The 17,557-nt window shown below is 42.6% G+C and overlaps 1 protein-coding gene across 1 annotated transcript in view; it reads left to right on the forward strand.

The window, feature by feature from the left end:
* Positions 1-17,557, forward strand: part of ANKFY1 (ankyrin repeat and FYVE domain containing 1) — an 88,839-nt gene that overhangs the window by 55,205 nt on the left and 16,077 nt on the right. The window contains exons 8-16 of the mRNA XM_058560030.1: positions 2,437-2,641; positions 4,338-4,406; positions 4,627-4,826; positions 8,199-8,296; positions 12,188-12,416; positions 13,701-13,799; positions 14,062-14,215; positions 15,478-15,646; positions 17,002-17,120. Of these exons, the coding sequence (XP_058416013.1) occupies positions 2,437-2,641; positions 4,338-4,406; positions 4,627-4,826; positions 8,199-8,296; positions 12,188-12,416; positions 13,701-13,799; positions 14,062-14,215; positions 15,478-15,646; positions 17,002-17,120 (1,342 nt within the window). The remainder of the gene's footprint in view (positions 1-2,436; positions 2,642-4,337; positions 4,407-4,626; positions 4,827-8,198; positions 8,297-12,187; positions 12,417-13,700; positions 13,800-14,061; positions 14,216-15,477; positions 15,647-17,001; positions 17,121-17,557) is intronic.

Consider the following 17,557-nt stretch of genomic DNA (forward strand, 5'->3'; position numbering starts at 1 on the left):
CCTAACAGAATTAGAAACAGATGAAAGTGTCCTGGCGCAAAGACAAAAACAGACCAGCTGTAGAAAGAACACCATTGCCTATGATCAGTATAGTAAAGAAGTTCCAAGGCACCTTCAACAAGCCAGAATTCATCCTAAGACCTCCAACAAATTATGAAGTATAGTCAAGGATCATGGGGCCAGCAAATCAACCTGGGAGGTTGTTCTGCATTTTTGAGATCTTCCAGCTGAAGAAGGAAGTAATTTGCAAGAAATTCATCCTGTAGATCTAGGTGAAATGGAGATAGAATCTACAGAAAGTACTTCGGAATCTCAGATGAGCTCTTGGGATGACTTAGATAGGTACTCTGGCACAGCCATCAAAATTAGACATGTGTCGGGCCGGCCCCGTGGCTTAGCGGTTAAGTGCACGTGCTCCGCTGCTGGCAGCCCGGGTTCGGATCTGGGCGAGCACCGACACACCGCTTCTCTGGCCATGCTGAGGCCGCGTCCCACGTACAGCAACTAGAAGGATGTGCAGCTATGACATACAACTAACTACTGGGGCTTTTGGGGGAAAAAATAAATAAATAAAATTTAAAAAAAATTAGACATGTGCAGGGCCAGCCCGGTGGCGTTAGCGGTTAGGTTCGCATGCCCTGCTTCTTTGGCCCGGGGTGGGCAGGTTCCGATCCCACCACTTGTCAAGCCATGCTGTGGCGGCATCCCATATAAAGTAGAAGAAGATGGGCATGGATGTTAACTCAGAGCCAGTCTTCCTCAGCAAAAAGAGGAGGATTGGCATTGGATGTTAGCTCAGGGCTAATCTTCCTCACACACACACATACACACACACACACACAAAATTAGACATGTGCACTGTCAAGGGGAGGATGAGTTTGATTTGAAAGACTTCCAGGCCATGAGCTAAGTGGTGCCACCTGGAGGCCACTGACAGAAACAATTGCTTTCACCCAGCTAGGCGGAATACCTGAAAGCGTGCGTTGTGCATTTATAACTGTATGATTTCTTTGTTAATAGTTCATTATTTTATGATACATTGTTATTCTTGCCTTATTTTCTTAGGAAATGTTAATTTTATGTATAGTGAGTTTTTGCATGTTTCAAATTGTAAATGAAACTAAATCCAAGGAAGATTGAACTTTTAAGTAATTTTACAACAAACTTAATTGCTTAATCCCTATCATCTTTCAAGTTAATTTAACAAGTATACTTTAACTGGTTTTCCATAGTATTTTTAATATTAAACTTACACTTGTCAGATTGCTTGGTTCTGAATTTAACCATGTATTAACAGAATCAATCTAGAGTCAGCTTTTCTTTGCTGGTATCTGACAAAGTATTTTCAGAATTGTATACCTTTAATATCTTTATGAAAACTTAATTCTTGGCCTTTTGTCAAGATGTCAATGTAGTTTTTTTTTCCTCCTACAGAGCACAGAATAGTCAAAGATGGTAGTTTGAGCTGTTGAAATTATTGGATTTTATGTAAGTTATTCATCTTAATTTGGTATTTGTAAATAGTCTTAGGTAGACTCTTCTACCTGTAATGCTCCAAGAGTTAAGGCGATGGAAGGGACTTAGAAGTTTTGTTTTTACAACCTGTTAATTTACCATGTGTAAATAGTAATGTGTACAGATTCTTTGTTCAGATATTCAGTTGTAAACTTGTTAAAGACTGTTATGTTTGTATGTAATGAGATTAAGAAAATCAGAAGAATCTTTGTAATGATAATAAATCAGTCAGACATGGTCTTGCTCTGAACAGAACACCACGGGCTCAAATGGGGAGTTGGAGGAGCAGAAGTGTTTGTATTCTCCCTTTTCTTTCCTTCTGTGTTTGGCACAAACAGTTCTTTGGCTTATTATAGGGCAGTGTGACAAAAATACATTCTAACAGCAATTAAACACCGTGTCTGCACCATGTATGCAAGTACAGTAGGTTGGGGGTAAGTGTTGCCTAGGTACAGACTGTGGCCAAGAAATGAGAGGAAGAAATAAATTGTGTTGGGGAAGAATCTTGGAACCCTCTTTGAGGGTTGATGATCAGAAGAGGCCTTTTTTGAATTCGAGTATGTAACTCCATGATCTGAATGATGAGTTTCCACTTACAGGTGTCCCAAGAGGTTCCACTTCAGACATGCCCTGTTGTCCCTCTTCTTTTTTTTCCCCTCCAGTTATTTTATTGAGGTCACAATGGTTTATAGCATTGTGTAATTTCAGGTGTACATTATTATTTATCAGTTTCTGTATAGACTGCATCATGCTTACCACCAATAGTCTGATTTTTCTCTGTCACCACATACATATGCCTCTTTCCGGTTGTCCCTCTTCTTTGTCTGTAGTTACTCGTCCCTTTTTGCGGAAGCATTGGCCAGAATAGCTTGCCCTGGGTGTTTTCATATGTGACCATTTCTTCTATTGTTTTTTTTCAAGGAGATCTTTTCGCTGCCACTTTCCTCATTAAGAATGGGGCCCTTGTCAATGCTGCTACATTGGGTGCCCAGGAGACACCACTGCACCTTGTGGCATTGTACAGTTCAAAGAAACACTCAGCAGATGTGATGTCTGAGATGGCACAGATTGCAGAGGCCCTCTTGCAGGCTGGTGCCAACCCCAACATGCAGGACAACAAGGGCAGGTAAGTTGGGGAACAGATAGGCTGCTCTTAGCACTAATCTCAGAGTGTTATTTTATGGTAGTGCGTAACTGGCAGACAGGGACTTCGTGTTTTTTGATTCAGCATTATTCAATCTGACTTTTTTTTTTTTTTTTTTTGGGTGAGGAGATCAGCCCTGTGCTAACAACTGCCAATCCTCCTCTTTTTTTTTTTTTTTTATGCTGAGGAAGACTGGCCCTGGGCTAACATCGGTGCCCATCTTCCTCCACTTTATATGGGACGCCGCCACAGCATGGCTTGCCAAGCAGTGCATCTGTGCGCGCCCGGGATCTGAACCGGCGAACCCCAGGCCGCCGCAGTGGAGCGCGCGCACTTAACCGCTTGCGCCACTGGGCCAGCCCCTCAATCTGATTTTTATTGAAGTCACAAACATTGATTTATTATGCAAATCAGAGGCACAGCTAAGGCCAGAGCCATTTGAGGAAATCATTTCCATCCTGGGTAACTGAGGTCCTTGGATTTTTAAGCAATTTGTCATCTTCAGAGTGGTCATCTGGTCCAGTTCTTCCAAGGGAATCTTCTTCCAGCATCTTTGTTAGAGTTGCCTGGATACTTTGAAGAAGAGGAGCACACTATCTCAAGGCAGTCTGTTCTGTTTCTGTGAGGTCTTATTGTTGGGAAATTCTCTGTATTAAACTCAATTCTGCCTTTTTGTAAATATGCCCACTTCAGACAACTGTATCTGCACAGCCTGCCCTTTGCATATTTGACAGTAGTTGTGTTCCCTTTGCCCCTTCCCAGAAATATTTAGTTGAGGATTCCTTGTGGTTCTAAGGAAGGGCTGCTTGTCTTTGGGACAGCAGTGTGGGAGGCACTGAAGGGGAGTTAAAGTGCCTGAATCACCAACAGGTGGGACCCACTTTTCATCATAGCAGCTCAGTATTTTATACCTTTGAAAACCCTCTCAAAAAATGAGAAAAGAGTTCTTTGAAGTTGTCAGAATAGGAAATAGATTTGTGTGATGGATAAAGTACTTAAATAAGATGGATCTTCATGAACTCTCAATATCATTATTTCCCAAAATAATTGCATCCATTTTTTTTCTTCTGTTGATTCTTTAATTTTTTTCTCCCAACTGCAGCAAACTCTGGCAGTCTGTACCTCTGAGATACATGCCAGCTGGGGGGTCCCTGTGCTCTGCAGTGGCAGTCTCCTTCAGGGCACTTGAGGGCTAAATAAAAGCAGTGAAGAATAGTTAAATGCCACTTTAATCAGTTCCTATCTGTTTCCATCTGAGTGTGTTTGAGTATAGCAGAGAATTATGCAGAGAAAAAAATTTCTTGTCATAATTGTGGAGGATAGGTAGGGAAAAATATGCATACCTATGGTAGAAACTGCTGTTTTAAAAACATGAGTTTATACACATTCAGTAAGGGTCAGGATTTCATTAGAGAGCATTTTCTTTCCCTGCCTTTTATTAATTCTTGTCCTTTTGTCCACTGAGTAAATGGTAACGTATAAGCAAATCCATTTTCATTCTTTAATACTTAGTCATGGTTTTGGAAAACTGCTTGCCAGGGTAGAAAAAGACACTGTTGCAGAAGTGTGGAATTTCTCGTGGATGGTGGTTCTGCCTAGGATTCTAGTCGGCTCCTGCTATGAGTAGTCCGGAATTGGGCCTGTCCTGGATTAACACCTCTTCTTTTTCATCCTGCAGGACTCCCTTACACTTGTCCATCATGGCCAGGAATGAATATGTGTTCAATCAGTTGCTGCAGTGTAAACAGTACGTAAGGAGACATGGAGAACTGAAAAAGCAGTTGTGAGGGTGGGATTGTGAGTGAAAAGTAATTCTTTTAAAATGTCTTTCAGTGTTATAAATTGTAATAAGTAAAACTAAAATAAAAAATTGTCATTCAAAAAGTATAAAGAGAAAGAATGAGGCTGTTGGCAGTACAGAGTGTCTGAAGATTATATTTGCGGTTCATGTTGCTCTCTTCCTTCAGATTAGATTTAGAACTGAAAGACCACGAGGGCAGCACAGCTCTGTGGCTTGCAGTGCAGTACATCACTGTGTCTTCCGACCAGTCTGTAAACCCCTTCGAAGACCTCCCTGTGGTAAATGGAACTTCATTTGACGAAAACAGCTTTGCAGCCAGACTCATTCAGCGTGGGGGCAACACCAACGCACCTGATACGGTAACAGGTAAAGCATAGATCCTAAGAACTGATGCTCAAGTCTGGAGGCTCCATGAAATATTGTGTCCGTGTTTTTTACCAATAAAAGTTGGAGACTGAATGGCATACTATTATGAGAGTTATTTTGTACTTAATTTTAACTTTAGTAAAAGCCTGAGTTATTTTTTTTTGATCTTATGCTTCAGAAAATTTAGCCAGACTACATGTTGAGTCCTTTAAGCTAAAACACTTCCATTTAACGTAGTGACTTGCAGACTTTTTTGGACTCTGAACTCCTTTTACCTTCTTAAAAGTTATATCCCGAAGAGCTTTTTGTTTAGGTGGGTTATGTCTTTGATATTTACTGTATTAGAAATTAGAACTGAGAAATTTTTAAAAGATGTATTAATCAATTTAATATTAATAACAAACCATTATATGTTAACATATAACATTTTTTATGAAGAATAACTTTCAAAACAAAATTTAGTTGGGAGAGTGACTGGTTTCTTATATATACATCTGTATTCAGTCTTTTGAGATATGTTGTTTTGGTTAAAGTATATGAAGGAAATATACCCTCACACAGTTAGGTAGTTGGAAAAGGGAGGTGTATTTTAAGAGCCTTTTCAGATAATTGTGGATATATTTCTTTGATACCACAGCAAGCAAAATTCATCAAGTGATAGTTTCTCTAAAGTTAGTTGCAATGTGGAATCGGAAACCATATCAGTGAACTTTTTGTACTCTGTTATATTAAAATCTGTGGTCTGTTTGCTTTGAACGAATCTTTTCTCCATGCATGATTTTGTAACGTCATGCCTTAGTCATTTGGAAAATGTTGGTTTGCTGAGTTATGCAGATCTTCCAAATGTTCATTTATTTTGGAATCACGTTTATTAATATCACCACTGATCTCATCAGAAAACTCTTTCAGTGTTGAGAAGCTGTCAAACTCACAGTTGCAGATAAAAGTTTTCCAAAATTCTAATTTTCACTTGCAAGATCAAATTTTATCGTTTGGTACAAATATTGCCAATTGTTTTTCTTAAAGAGACAGGCTCACTTTGTTCCTTTTCAAGAAGAAATCTGCCAAATACTCACATTTGAATAACCATAGTTTATTAATCAGTCATTCTTTCAAGTAAAAATGATGTTCCATGAAAAAAGCTGCAGTTCAGCTTGCAGCTTAAACAATGGCACAAGTGCTTTTCCCCCAAGGCAACTATTGTACTTTGTTACACAGCAAGTATGGCTTTATGCATACTTCTTATTTTGTTACACAGAATTTTAAAAAAACATGTACTCAATGTTGAGATTTAATAAAGTTAGTAATTTTTACTGCTTTATCAAGGTCCACCTTAAGTGAAACTGGCTCCTTTTTTTTGACTGGGTGCGTGGTGGTGAAGAATACGACTCCTAGTACATTTTGGGGCCCTTGCCTTGATTTGTGTGAAGGCTCTCCAGTTTGATCCACCATTGCTTTTGCACCATCCGTGCAAATGTCAGCACAGTAGGGAAAAGCAGATAACATCAAGCATTATTATTATGAGAATAGTTTTGACCTTATGCACCCCCCGGAAAGACTTCTCAGGAGCCCTCGGGAATCCATAGACCACACTTGGAGAACCACTGTTTTAATGTGAATATTTCCTTGATCTGACTAAATAAAACATGAGGATATTTTAAGGAGAGGGATTCCATATAATTTAGTATTGATTACTAGCATTGGAAAAAGCATGGATAGGTGCCACTGATGAGACGAATTAGCCAAAAAAAGATGGATATTAAACAGCCTTTTCCCTAAAAGAAGTTAAAAATTAACTTCTTCAAAATAAAAGTCAAATGAAATCACTCCTCTGGGTGACATAAAAGCTAAAAGCAGTGGTACTACAGGACAGGAAGTACAGGAAGAACCGTATTTTAGACTAAAGACCTGGAAATGAGATGTTACTAAATTGCTTTTAATTTGCTAAGGTATGTTGGTTATTGGCCATAATTTTACTGATTTCTGATTTAATTGCATCGTATAAGAGGGTGGCATGTGAGAGATTGATGTCCGTTAAATCAAGCTTGTTCATTATGCTGTTCAAATCTTATTCACTTCTTATTAACTTTTGGACTGCTTGATCTGTCAGTTTCTGGAAAATATATTAAAATTTTTCACTGTGATTATGGATTTGTCCAATTTTTCTTGCTAGCTCTGCCAGTTTTACTTTGTATACTTTGTTTTAATACAAGGTCAGGATTATTATTTTTAACGTGTTCCATTTTTCATTATAGGTATAATAACATTAGTTCCCTGTTTTTCAACATTTCAGTAACATTTTAGCAGTCACAGGTTATCCTTATTCTATAGGGAGGTAGGTCTATGATTTAAGTCTTGTGTACCTCGGAATGACTACAGAAGTGAAAATGGAACTCTCATTAGGAGTCTCTAAATTAGAATGACTCTAAACTAGGGGTGGAATCACTTCCTCGGAGGGAAAAGGAGAAAATGGTATGAAAACAAAGTGGTGCTTTGTCCCATTTCCCTTGTTTTTAGTCCTGGTATTTAGTTTAATTTGAGTTTCAAGTAGCATAGCTGTAGAACATGAGATTTGGTGTTTATCCAAAAAGTCCTTATTAAAGGACTTTAATAAAAAGAGAAACACTGCTCCCGGGCTAAAACCATTTCTAGAGGAAAAGAAAAAACAAATTTTGGTTTTTTTCTTTGCAAGATTTTTATTTAGGAAAGAGTGATAGTGCTAAGGAAAACATTTCTAAGCCAAGAGCAAACATATTTAAGGCCCTAGGAATAAAACTGAAGTGTTAAGGGGTATTTTCTGATAGAACTTAAGATCACAATGTCTTCAAATTAATCATCTAGCCCAGAGGTTCTCAGACAGGAGCCCCACCACCACACACACAGGACATTTGGCAACATCTGTAGACGTTTTTGTTTGTCACAACAAGGTTGGGGGTGCTGTTGGCATCTAGTGTGCAGAAGTCAGGTATACTGCTAAATATCATATAGTGTACAGGACAGACCTCCACAACAAAGAATTATCTGGCCCAAAATATCAGTAGCATTGCTGTTGAGAAACTGTTCTAACCCAACTCTGGTAGGGAGACATAACTTACCTCTGGTCCTGGGGGATGCCTGGTGATAAACCCAGGGAAGAATGAATGTCTTCTGACTTCCAGACCAAGATGTTGCTCCACCCATCCTCATCCTAGTCTCTGTGTCCACATACATAGAGTGCCTGTGTATACTTAAATGGTACCTACTTCTGGTGTGGGCTTGTCAGTTTTTAAAGGTGGTGGGGAAGGGCGTGGGGAAGGGCAGAGCGTGATGCAGTGTGGAACTTGACCTCACTTTTACGCACATGGAAGAATGAATATGCCCATTTTCTCCTAGGAAATTGCTTACTACAGCGGGCAGCTGAAGCAGGAAATGAGGCAGCAGCTCTTTTTCTGGCAACCAATGGTGCCCACGTCAACCACAGAAACAAGCGGGTAAGTGTGACAGGGCAGCTCAGGGAAGCGGTTTTCATCTATGGAAGAAATGGCAGTGGTGGATGTGTAGGAAAAAAAAAGAATAGATTCTTTTTTCAGTTTTTTTCAAAATAATACATGCACATGGTTTAAAAACCAGAATGAAACAGATGCTTTTATCCTTAAATATTGAGTGATTGATTCATTCAGCAGCTGTTTCCTAAGCATGCTGTGGACTTCATGATCTAATAGAGATTAGCAAACATGTACACAAAAACCTACTACAATAGCATCTTAATTTTTTATAACCTTTCACATTTGCTGAGTTTTACCTATGTGAATGCTTTTTTAATCTGCATCTCAAGCTAACAAGGTAGACTGTATAGTGTTACGGTTAAAGCATGGCCTTTGGGGTTGGACATTCCTGGTTTTACCAGATTTCCCATTTCCCATCCCGCCATATGTGGTCTTAGGCAAGTTACGTAACCTTTCTGAGCTTCAGTTTCCTTATCTATAAAATGGGGTTAATATTGATTTCCTAGGGTCTGGTTAAGATAAAAGGAAATGATAGGGGTGGCCCCGTGGCTTAGCGGTTAAGTGCGCATGCTCCGCTGCTGGCGGCCCGGGTTCGGATCCTGGGCGCGCACCGACGCACCGCTTCTCCGGCCATGCTGAGGCCACGTCCCACATACAGCAACTAGAAGGATGTGCAGCTATGACATACAACTATCTACTGGGGCTTTGGGGGATAAAATAAATAAATAAAATTATTAAAAAAAAAAAAAGGAAATGATATATTTAAGTGCTTATAGTGTAATATCTGGAACATTAGATACTAAATAATAGTTATTTTACTTATTATTTTCAGGAGGATATGCTTATCTTTAAGATCACATTTATTTTACAACTACTTTGTGCTAGCAGCTTTAAAGATATTATCCCTTTTAATTCTCACAATGGACCTAGAAGTAGCATGTGGTGAAGAGACATTTCGACATCTATAAATCCCTCATTTCAGTGTAAAGAACCTTGAGGTTCCAAGAGGTTAAGTGGCTTATAAATAATGGAGCCAGTATTAAGACTCGGGTACTAGAACGCGTAGCTGGACACTCTCTTAAGAACACTACGCAAGGCAGGAAACAGTAAGCTTGGTATATGAGACATACAAAGTGTCTGGGAAGCACAGGGGGAGAGCAGTGCCATTCTTTGCACCATTAAATCTGCTTGTTTATCTGCACCTAGACCCACACATGGCCCGCTTTCCACCTGGAATGATGGCATGGCCCTGTACACATTAGTGGCCGGTTTCTTGACTCCTACTCTTACGTGTCTCTGCCTCTGTCTGTCTATCTCTCCTGTATCATCAATTTTGCCCACTATTCATTTCTAATAGCTTACAGACATGCTCTACATGTCTCCCAACTTTAAAAATTCCTCCCTTGAGCCCACCTTGTCTACCCGCTGTTCCTTCTCTGATACCCTTCATAGCAAAACTGGGTGACACTTAAGATGTAGAGGTGCAGAGGAAACCTGACTTAAAAGCAAGTAAGAGCAACAATGGAGAAGGGTCTGGAATGCTGGTGTAGGGTTTTTAGACTTTATCATTTGGGAAGAGAAGATCTGTAGAAGGGTTTTGAGTAGATAAGCAGTAAAATCGTTTTAAAGTTAAGGAAGGGGGCTGGCCCGGTGGCTTGGCGGTTAAGTGCACGCGCTCCGCTGCTGGCGGCCCAGGTTCGGATCCCAGGTGCGCACCGACGCACCGCTTCTCCGGCCATGCTGAGGCCGCATCCCACATACAGCAACTAGAAGGATGTGCAACTATGACACAACTATCTATTGGGGCTTTGGGGATTAAAAGGGAAAAAAAGGAGGAGGATGGGCAATAGATGTTAGCTCAGAGCCAGTCTTCCTCAGCAAAAGGAGGAGGATTAGCACAGATGTTAGCTCAGGGCTGATCTTTCTCACACACACACAAAAAAACATTAAAAAAAAAAAAAAAGTTGAGAAAGCTACCTGGGATAGCTGGTGTGGTGGGTGTACCATTAAGGTCCAGGCAGGAGCCCGGTGGGAGTCATCTAGACAAGCAATGGCTTGTCCTGACCTCTGATATTGGATTTGGATCCAAAGAGACAGGTTTCAGACGAATTGCAAAATTATAGTCAATGGGACATACCTGCTTATGGCTCTCAGAAGCAAGAGTGAGAAAGGTGTTAAAACTGTTGTGGTGTACCCATGAAGAGGAGGAGCTGGCCAGGAGAAAGGACTGCTGTGGAGAGAGCAGACTCAATTTTGTGCTTGTTGAACTCCTTTTTAAACATCCAGGCAAGGATATCTAGCAGGCAGTGGGAAATTGGATACAAAAGCAGGGCTGGAGATCTGGGCTTAAGAGTCTCCTGCTTGTAGATACTGGCAGAAGTCATGGCAGTAGATAAGCATACCCAGTGAGAATGTGTAGAATGTGTCGGAGCAGAAGATAGCCCTGAGGAGGAGGAGGACGTCCTTGTGAGGGCTCTCATCACAACTGTGATACAGCTCCACAGGGAGGGTGTGGGATGGGAAGCGTGCACGTGTACATGTATACACATACATACGTGTATATGCCTTTCTGTGAATATTCTATCACTGGAGAGAAACATGAAACTGGTAATAAGGGTTTCTTTAGGGGAGGATAATTGGGTGGTGGGGCAAGGGGTGAGAGGAAACTTCTTTTCACTGTATATTCTTGTACCCTTTGAATATTGAATCAAGTACCTGTAATGACAATTTAAAAGGTTTTTAATTTTTTGTGTGTGTGTAAGGAAGAGCAGCCCTGAGCTAACATCCATGCTAATCATCCTCTTTTTGCTGAGGAAGAGCAGCTCTGAGCTAACGTCTATTGCCAATCCTCCTCCTTTTTTTCCCCCCAAAGCCCCAGTAGATAGTTATATGTCATAGTTGCACATCCTTCTAGTTGCTGTATGTGGGAGGTGACCTCAGCGTGGCCGGAAAAGCGGTGCGGCGGTGCGTGCCCAGGATCCAAACCCAGCCCGCCAGCAGCGGAGCATGCGCACTTAACCGCTAAGCCATGGGGCCAGCCCCTAAAATGTTTTCAATTTTAAAAAGTGGAGGAAGGAAGTCTTGATCAGAGTTCAAGATGAGGTTGCTATGAGCAGGTCAAAGAAACAGGGCATTGATGTGCTGGTTGGGTTAAAGAGTAGAGATGGTTAAACTGATAGCACTGCTTACCTCTGGGGCTGTGATTGTGAGGCTCTTTCAGTTTCTTCAGTGTTTTATTTTATTTATTTTATTTTTTGGTGAGGAAGATCGGCCCTGAGCTAACATCCGTTGCCAGTCTTCTTCTTTTTGCTGAGGAAGATTAGCCCTGAGCTAACATCTGTGCCCATCTTCCTCTATTTTATATATGAGATGCTGTCACAGCATGGCTTGATGAGCGGTGCGTAGGTCCGTGCCCAGGATTCGAACCTGTGATCCCTGGGCCACCAAAGTGGAGCAGGTGAACTTAACCACTATGCCACCGGGCCAGCCCCTTCAGTGTTTATTTTAATGACAACTTGGAGGTCATCTGTTACTTAATAATCATGTCATTTTTATAATTAGCAAAATAATTATAAAAACAAAGTGAAGGGTGGTTAAGAAGGTCATTGGAAATGAGGAAGATGAGGAGCCACGGCGTTTGGAGGGTACTTGGGAAGACATTAAAGAAACTAAGGATGATGGCACAGTGGAAAGGGAAGGAGAGGAGACTGGGAACAGGGGGACAAAAGTTCTGGAGGTCAGCTGGTGACAGGGTGAGCCAAGGGCTGTGACTGGCACTAGGGACCTGAGTTTCAGCACTTGGGTTTTCATTATCCCTTTGTGAAGGGAACTCCCAGCCTGAAAGTGGTTTCATTTGGGCCATTTGTTTCTGTTCAGGGAGAAACCCCGTTGCACACAGCCTGTCGGCATGGCCTGGCTAACCTCACTGCAGAGCTCCTGCAGCAAGGTGCCAACCCAAACCTGCAGACGGAGGAAGCTCTGCCTTTGCCAAAGGAGGCTGCATCCCTGACCAGCTCAGTGGACATGGTCTATCTGCAGACACCGCTGCACATGGCAATTGCCTATAATCATCCAGATGTGGTCTCTGTCATCCTGGAGCAAAAAGGTAGGTAGCTGGGAATTACTGCCCATCACTTTGACCTTCTAACAGTGGTTTTGAGCAGTTACAGAGTTGATGTTTCTTCCATTGGTGAGTTTTCTTACCCAAAAACTGTTTTCAGTTCAAACCAGATATGCATGTAGTCTAGCTCCTGACTACTGTGTTTCCCTGTGTACATTTTCAGAATGGGGCCTGCCCATCTCACCTGTTGGGTTAAGGTGTTAGAACCTTTGACTGCTTCTCTCTTGGGGTATATTTTGGGGTGTTTCCCCAGGCTGTTTCAGTGTAGGTCAGGCAAAGGTTTGCCTTGGCGTGAGCACTCTCTTTGAGAACTTTGCTGTGGCAGGTCCTCCACGAGCTTGTCAGTCTTCTCCTCTGCCTCTGAGCCTCCCTGGCAGGTGAGCCATGAGAGAGGAGCCAGAAAGTGGGGCCAAGGGAAGCCCCTGCAGTAGAGGAGGCCCATTTCCCTCAGAAAGTCATCCTCAGATTTTTCTCTTCTCTGTCCTGAAATTTCTTTTACTCTTGCCTATATCCTTGTTAAGGCCAGTATTTTTAGCACTGTGCGTGCGGAAGGAAGTGGGATTTTAAGTAGAGTGCCTTTTTCTTGGTCCTCACAGGAGTTGTAAGGTGGTTGGAATTAGGTATTAGGCAAACATCACCAGGGCATTATTCTGATCTTCTTTTCAGTAATCAGGTAATTAATGTGTGTTTCCATAGTGGAGTCTGTTGTCCTTTGGTGAAGATTCAGTGTTCTAAGCTTTAAAAACAGTCATTTTCCCCATAAGCTTTGCTCCAAAATATCAGATTTGTGGGCTTCCACTCCCCACAAGAAGATTTACCTGTTCTGTTTGTATAGAAATGATCGTATCATAGCCAGTCAGTTTGAAACTGAGCCTTTATTCTCTTGAATACTTTAAATATGAGCCAAGGGGGGCTGGCCCGGTGGCTTAGCGGTTAAGTGCGTGCGCTCTGCTACTGGCGGCCCGGGTTCGGATCCCAGGCGCGCACCGACGCACCGCTTCTCCGGCCATGCTGAGGCCGCGTCCCACATACAGCAACTAGAAGGATGTGCAACTATGGCATACAACTATCTACTGGGGCTTTGGGGAAGGAAAAAAAAAGGAGGAGGATTGGCAATAGATGTTAGCTCAGAGCCGGTCTTCCTCAGCAAAAAGAGGAGGATTAGCGCGGATGTTAGCTCAGGGCTGATCTCCCTCAAAAAAAAAAAATAATAATATATGATCCATGGGATGGTGAAATCAAGTGTTCTGTCCTTTTTAAAAACTTTAGCTAATGCTCTTCATGCCACCAACAACTTGCAAATTATTCCGGACTTCAGCCTCAAGGATTCCCGAGACCAGACTGTGCTGGGCCTGGCGTTATGGACGGGTAAGGTGATACCCAAGGCTGTGACGTCTGCAGACAGACAGATGGCAGAAGGGTGGGTGAGAGGGAGAGGCAGGGAGGGAGGTATGGAGGGGTTGGAGCTAATCATTTGGTTGTAAAATAACCTTTCTGTTTGGGTTAAGCCTGTCATCTCCATTGGGAAACTGCTGGCTTTGAGAAGTTGAGAGGGAGGTATGTTGTAGTAAGATGTTGAGGAAGTGGGAAAAGCTAAGCATGCCTTAATCAGGGCTTGTTTATTTCCCAGGCATGCACACGATCGCAGCCCAGCTGCTGGGCTCCGGGGCTTGCATCAACGACACCATGTCAGCGGGGCAGACCTTGCTGCACATGGCCATGCAGCGGCAGGATAGCAAGAGTGCACTCTTTCTTCTGGAGCACCAGGCGGACATAAATGTCAGGTGGGCTGGAACAGCACTCCACGCCGCAACACAAGGTCACATTTAATTAAGATGGTTCAAAAGCATAGCATTGCCTGTAGAAAATATTTTTGTTCCTTTTTAAATAAAGGAAGAGAAACAATGACTGAAGAAGTACAAATGCAATGTTGTAACTGAATATAATCGTAGACTCTGGACTCATAGACTCGTGAGATGGAGAAGAGGAATTTTACTTTGCTCTTGTTTGAACCTTTCAAAACCAGTGCACAATATTGCACAAGTCTCATTAAAAAAGACATTCCAAAATCAATTATTTGAGTGGGAATTTCAGTTATAATGAAGAACGTTGCAACAAATAAGCTATCAAAAAAGCTTGAGGAGGGGCCAGCCCAGTGGCATAGTGGTTAAGTTCAGAGCGCTGCACTTTGGTGGCCCAGTGTTCACACATTTGGATCCCGGGCATGGACCTACACCATTCTTCAAGCCATTTTATGGCGGCGTCCCACATACAAAATAGAGGAATATGGGCACAGATGTTAGCCCAGGGCCAATCTTCCTCAAGCAAAAAGAGGAAGATTGGCAACATATGTTAGCTGAGGGCTAATCTTCCTCACCAAAAAAAAAAAGAAAAGAAAAGCTCGAGGAAGAAAAAGTACATACAGTTAAATTTTTTTTTTTTTAATTCCCCCCCCCCCCCAAAGCCCCAGTAGATAGTTGTATGTCACAGCTGCACAGCCTTCTAGTTGCTGTATGTGGGACACGGCCTCAGCATGGCCGGAGAAGCAGTGCGTCGGTGCACGCCCGGGATCTGAACCCAGGCCGCCAGCAGTGGAGCGCACGCACTTAACCGCTAAGCCACGGGGCCGGCCCCATACAGTTAAATTTTGTTTTTGTATTTTCAAAGGAATTTATCTTTGTCTCCAATGTCAGGTGACCCTGAGTGACTGAGTGGGTGAAAGAAGGGTTCTGTGAAGTGGGTATTTGGGGTGGCATTTTATTAAGATGCTGTTAAAAGCAGCTTATAGACCTGTAAGATTTCAACACGTTGGATGTTGGTCACTTATCTTCTGGGTGCAATAGGATGGCATGGCTATATTTTTTTTACAAGGCAGAAGAGACAGATGCTATTGACAGGTTAAATTTCTTTGAAAGAATATTAATGAATGTGAGTGAAGTGTGTTTGAGGAATACAGTGGATTCTGGCCTCTAGAATGCCCAAAAGGGCATCCTGTGTCATTTGGCTCTAGCTAAAAAAGTTGGTTTTGGTGTGCATGTCCTGGCAGGACCCAGGATGGGGAGACAGCCCTTCAGCTGGCCATCAGAAATCAGCTTCCCCTGGTAGTGGATGCCATATGCACCCGAGGAGCTGACATGTCTGTGCCGGATGAGAAGGGAAACCCTCCACTTTGGCTCGCGTTGGCAAATAATCTGGAGGATATCGCGTCCACGCTGGTGAGAGAAGCTCAACTTTAGCCTCTGTTTATACATGGGGATGTTTTGTGTCAGAGATGGATTTAGTGCCTACATAGCAATCGCAAGGAGCAAGAGATCTGCCAAGTAACAAATTGGGTCAAAGACGAGCAGTTGAAAGTCATGTTAAAGAAACTTGCAGTTTGGGGGGCCAGCCCGGTGGCGCAAGCGGTTAAGTGCGCATGCTCTGCTGCGGTGGCCCAGGGTTCGCTGGTTTGGATCCTGGGCACGTACCGACACGCCGCTTGTCAGGCCATGCTGTGGTGGCATCCCATATAAAGTAGAGGAAGATGGGCATGGATGTTAGCCCAGGGCCAGTCTTCCTCAGCAAAAAAGAGGATTGGCATCAGATGTTAGCTCAGGGCTGGTCTTCTTCACAAGGAAAAATAAAAAAGAAACTTGCAGTTCGGGACCGGCCTGGTGGCGTAGTGGTTGGTTCGCACACACTGCTTCGGCATCCTGGGGTTCACAGGTTCAGATCCTGGGCACGGACCTACACAGCGCTCATCAAGCCATGCTGACGTGGCGTCCCACATACAATATTGAGGAAGATGGGCACAGATGTGAGCTCAGGGACAATCTTCCTCAAGCAAAAAGAAGAAGATTAGCAACAGATACTAGCTCAAGGACAATCTTCCTCACCAGAAAAAAAACAAACTTGCCATTTAACATAGTCTTGGCCAACACTCTTTTTAGGCTGTCTTTATCAATACTATCAATACTTTATCAATACTTTTTGATACTTTATCAAAAAGCAGGAGAGCTGATTTCTTCAGGAGCGTTCTCCTGAGGCAGGTTAATTTCATGTGGGTTGCCCTTGCTATCAACAGAGTGATAAATTCCCAAATCTCAGGTTTGTCTCTCTTGTTCAGAAGACAGGCCTCAGAAGTGGAGGTAACCCTGGAAGTTCTCGTTTAGCTTTCTGAAGGGGCTGAAATGTGACATTAAGACATTTTGTACCTGGGAGTTTTACCCAGTTGTTATTGGAATTACCTGTTAAATACAGGTGTGTGTTACTGGGGGCTTATGAGTATGTGTGTACGCATGCACTTGTGTGTGTTTTCTGTCTTTTCTAGAACACAGCTCTTGAGGGCACTAATTAAACATATCTATCTAATATTTCCCAAACCCATCCCAGAGGACCTAGTGCAAGAACTTGCACAGAAGCAGATTTTAATCAGTGTTTGTAAAACTAATGAGTGATACAGATTAAAATAACTATCAACTGTATCTTACCTGAAAAATGGATCTAATAATGTGCATAGAGCCCAGAGATGGTAATAAAAATTTTCACCTTTGCTAGGCAGTGTTTACGAGTAACCTGTGTTTTTCTGCAGGTCAGACATGGTTGCGATGCCACATGCTGGGGTCCAGGACCTAGTGGGTGCCTTCAGACACTCCTGCACAGAGCCATTGATGAAAACAATGAGTCCACTGCTTGCTTTCTTATTCGCAGGTCTGAGAAGCCTAAGTATCTCTTCAAATCTTATTTAGCTTATTGCAAACTGGCTCTTTTCTCATTTAATCCAACTGCAGTCTTGACATGCCTGTATAATTTACTTTCATAGTTAAGACCATCAGAGGGTCACTGTTCTGTCAAGTCAGTCAAGGAACTTGACTCACTTGTGAAGAGAGGGGCTCGTGTGCCCAGATCACAGAGTCTAAAAGCTAAGCCAGCTTCCTGCTTTGGGAGCCATATAGGCTCCTGTAATCAAATCAGACCAGTTCACACAGTGAAGCCAGGAGACTGGGTTGGAGGAGACCAGATGGCCTCTACAGGGTCCCACCGAGATGTATGAGCCATAACAGGCTCCATGGCCTCTCAAGAGTGCAGGATGTGTGAGAGGCAAGGTTATTCAGGAAACCTTTAGAACAGTGGTTCTCAAACTTTAA

This window comes from Diceros bicornis, chromosome 18 (assembly GCF_020826845.1).
Source record: "Diceros bicornis minor isolate mBicDic1 chromosome 18, mDicBic1.mat.cur, whole genome shotgun sequence".
Classification (NCBI taxonomy): Eukaryota; Metazoa; Chordata; class Mammalia; order Perissodactyla; family Rhinocerotidae; genus Diceros; species Diceros bicornis.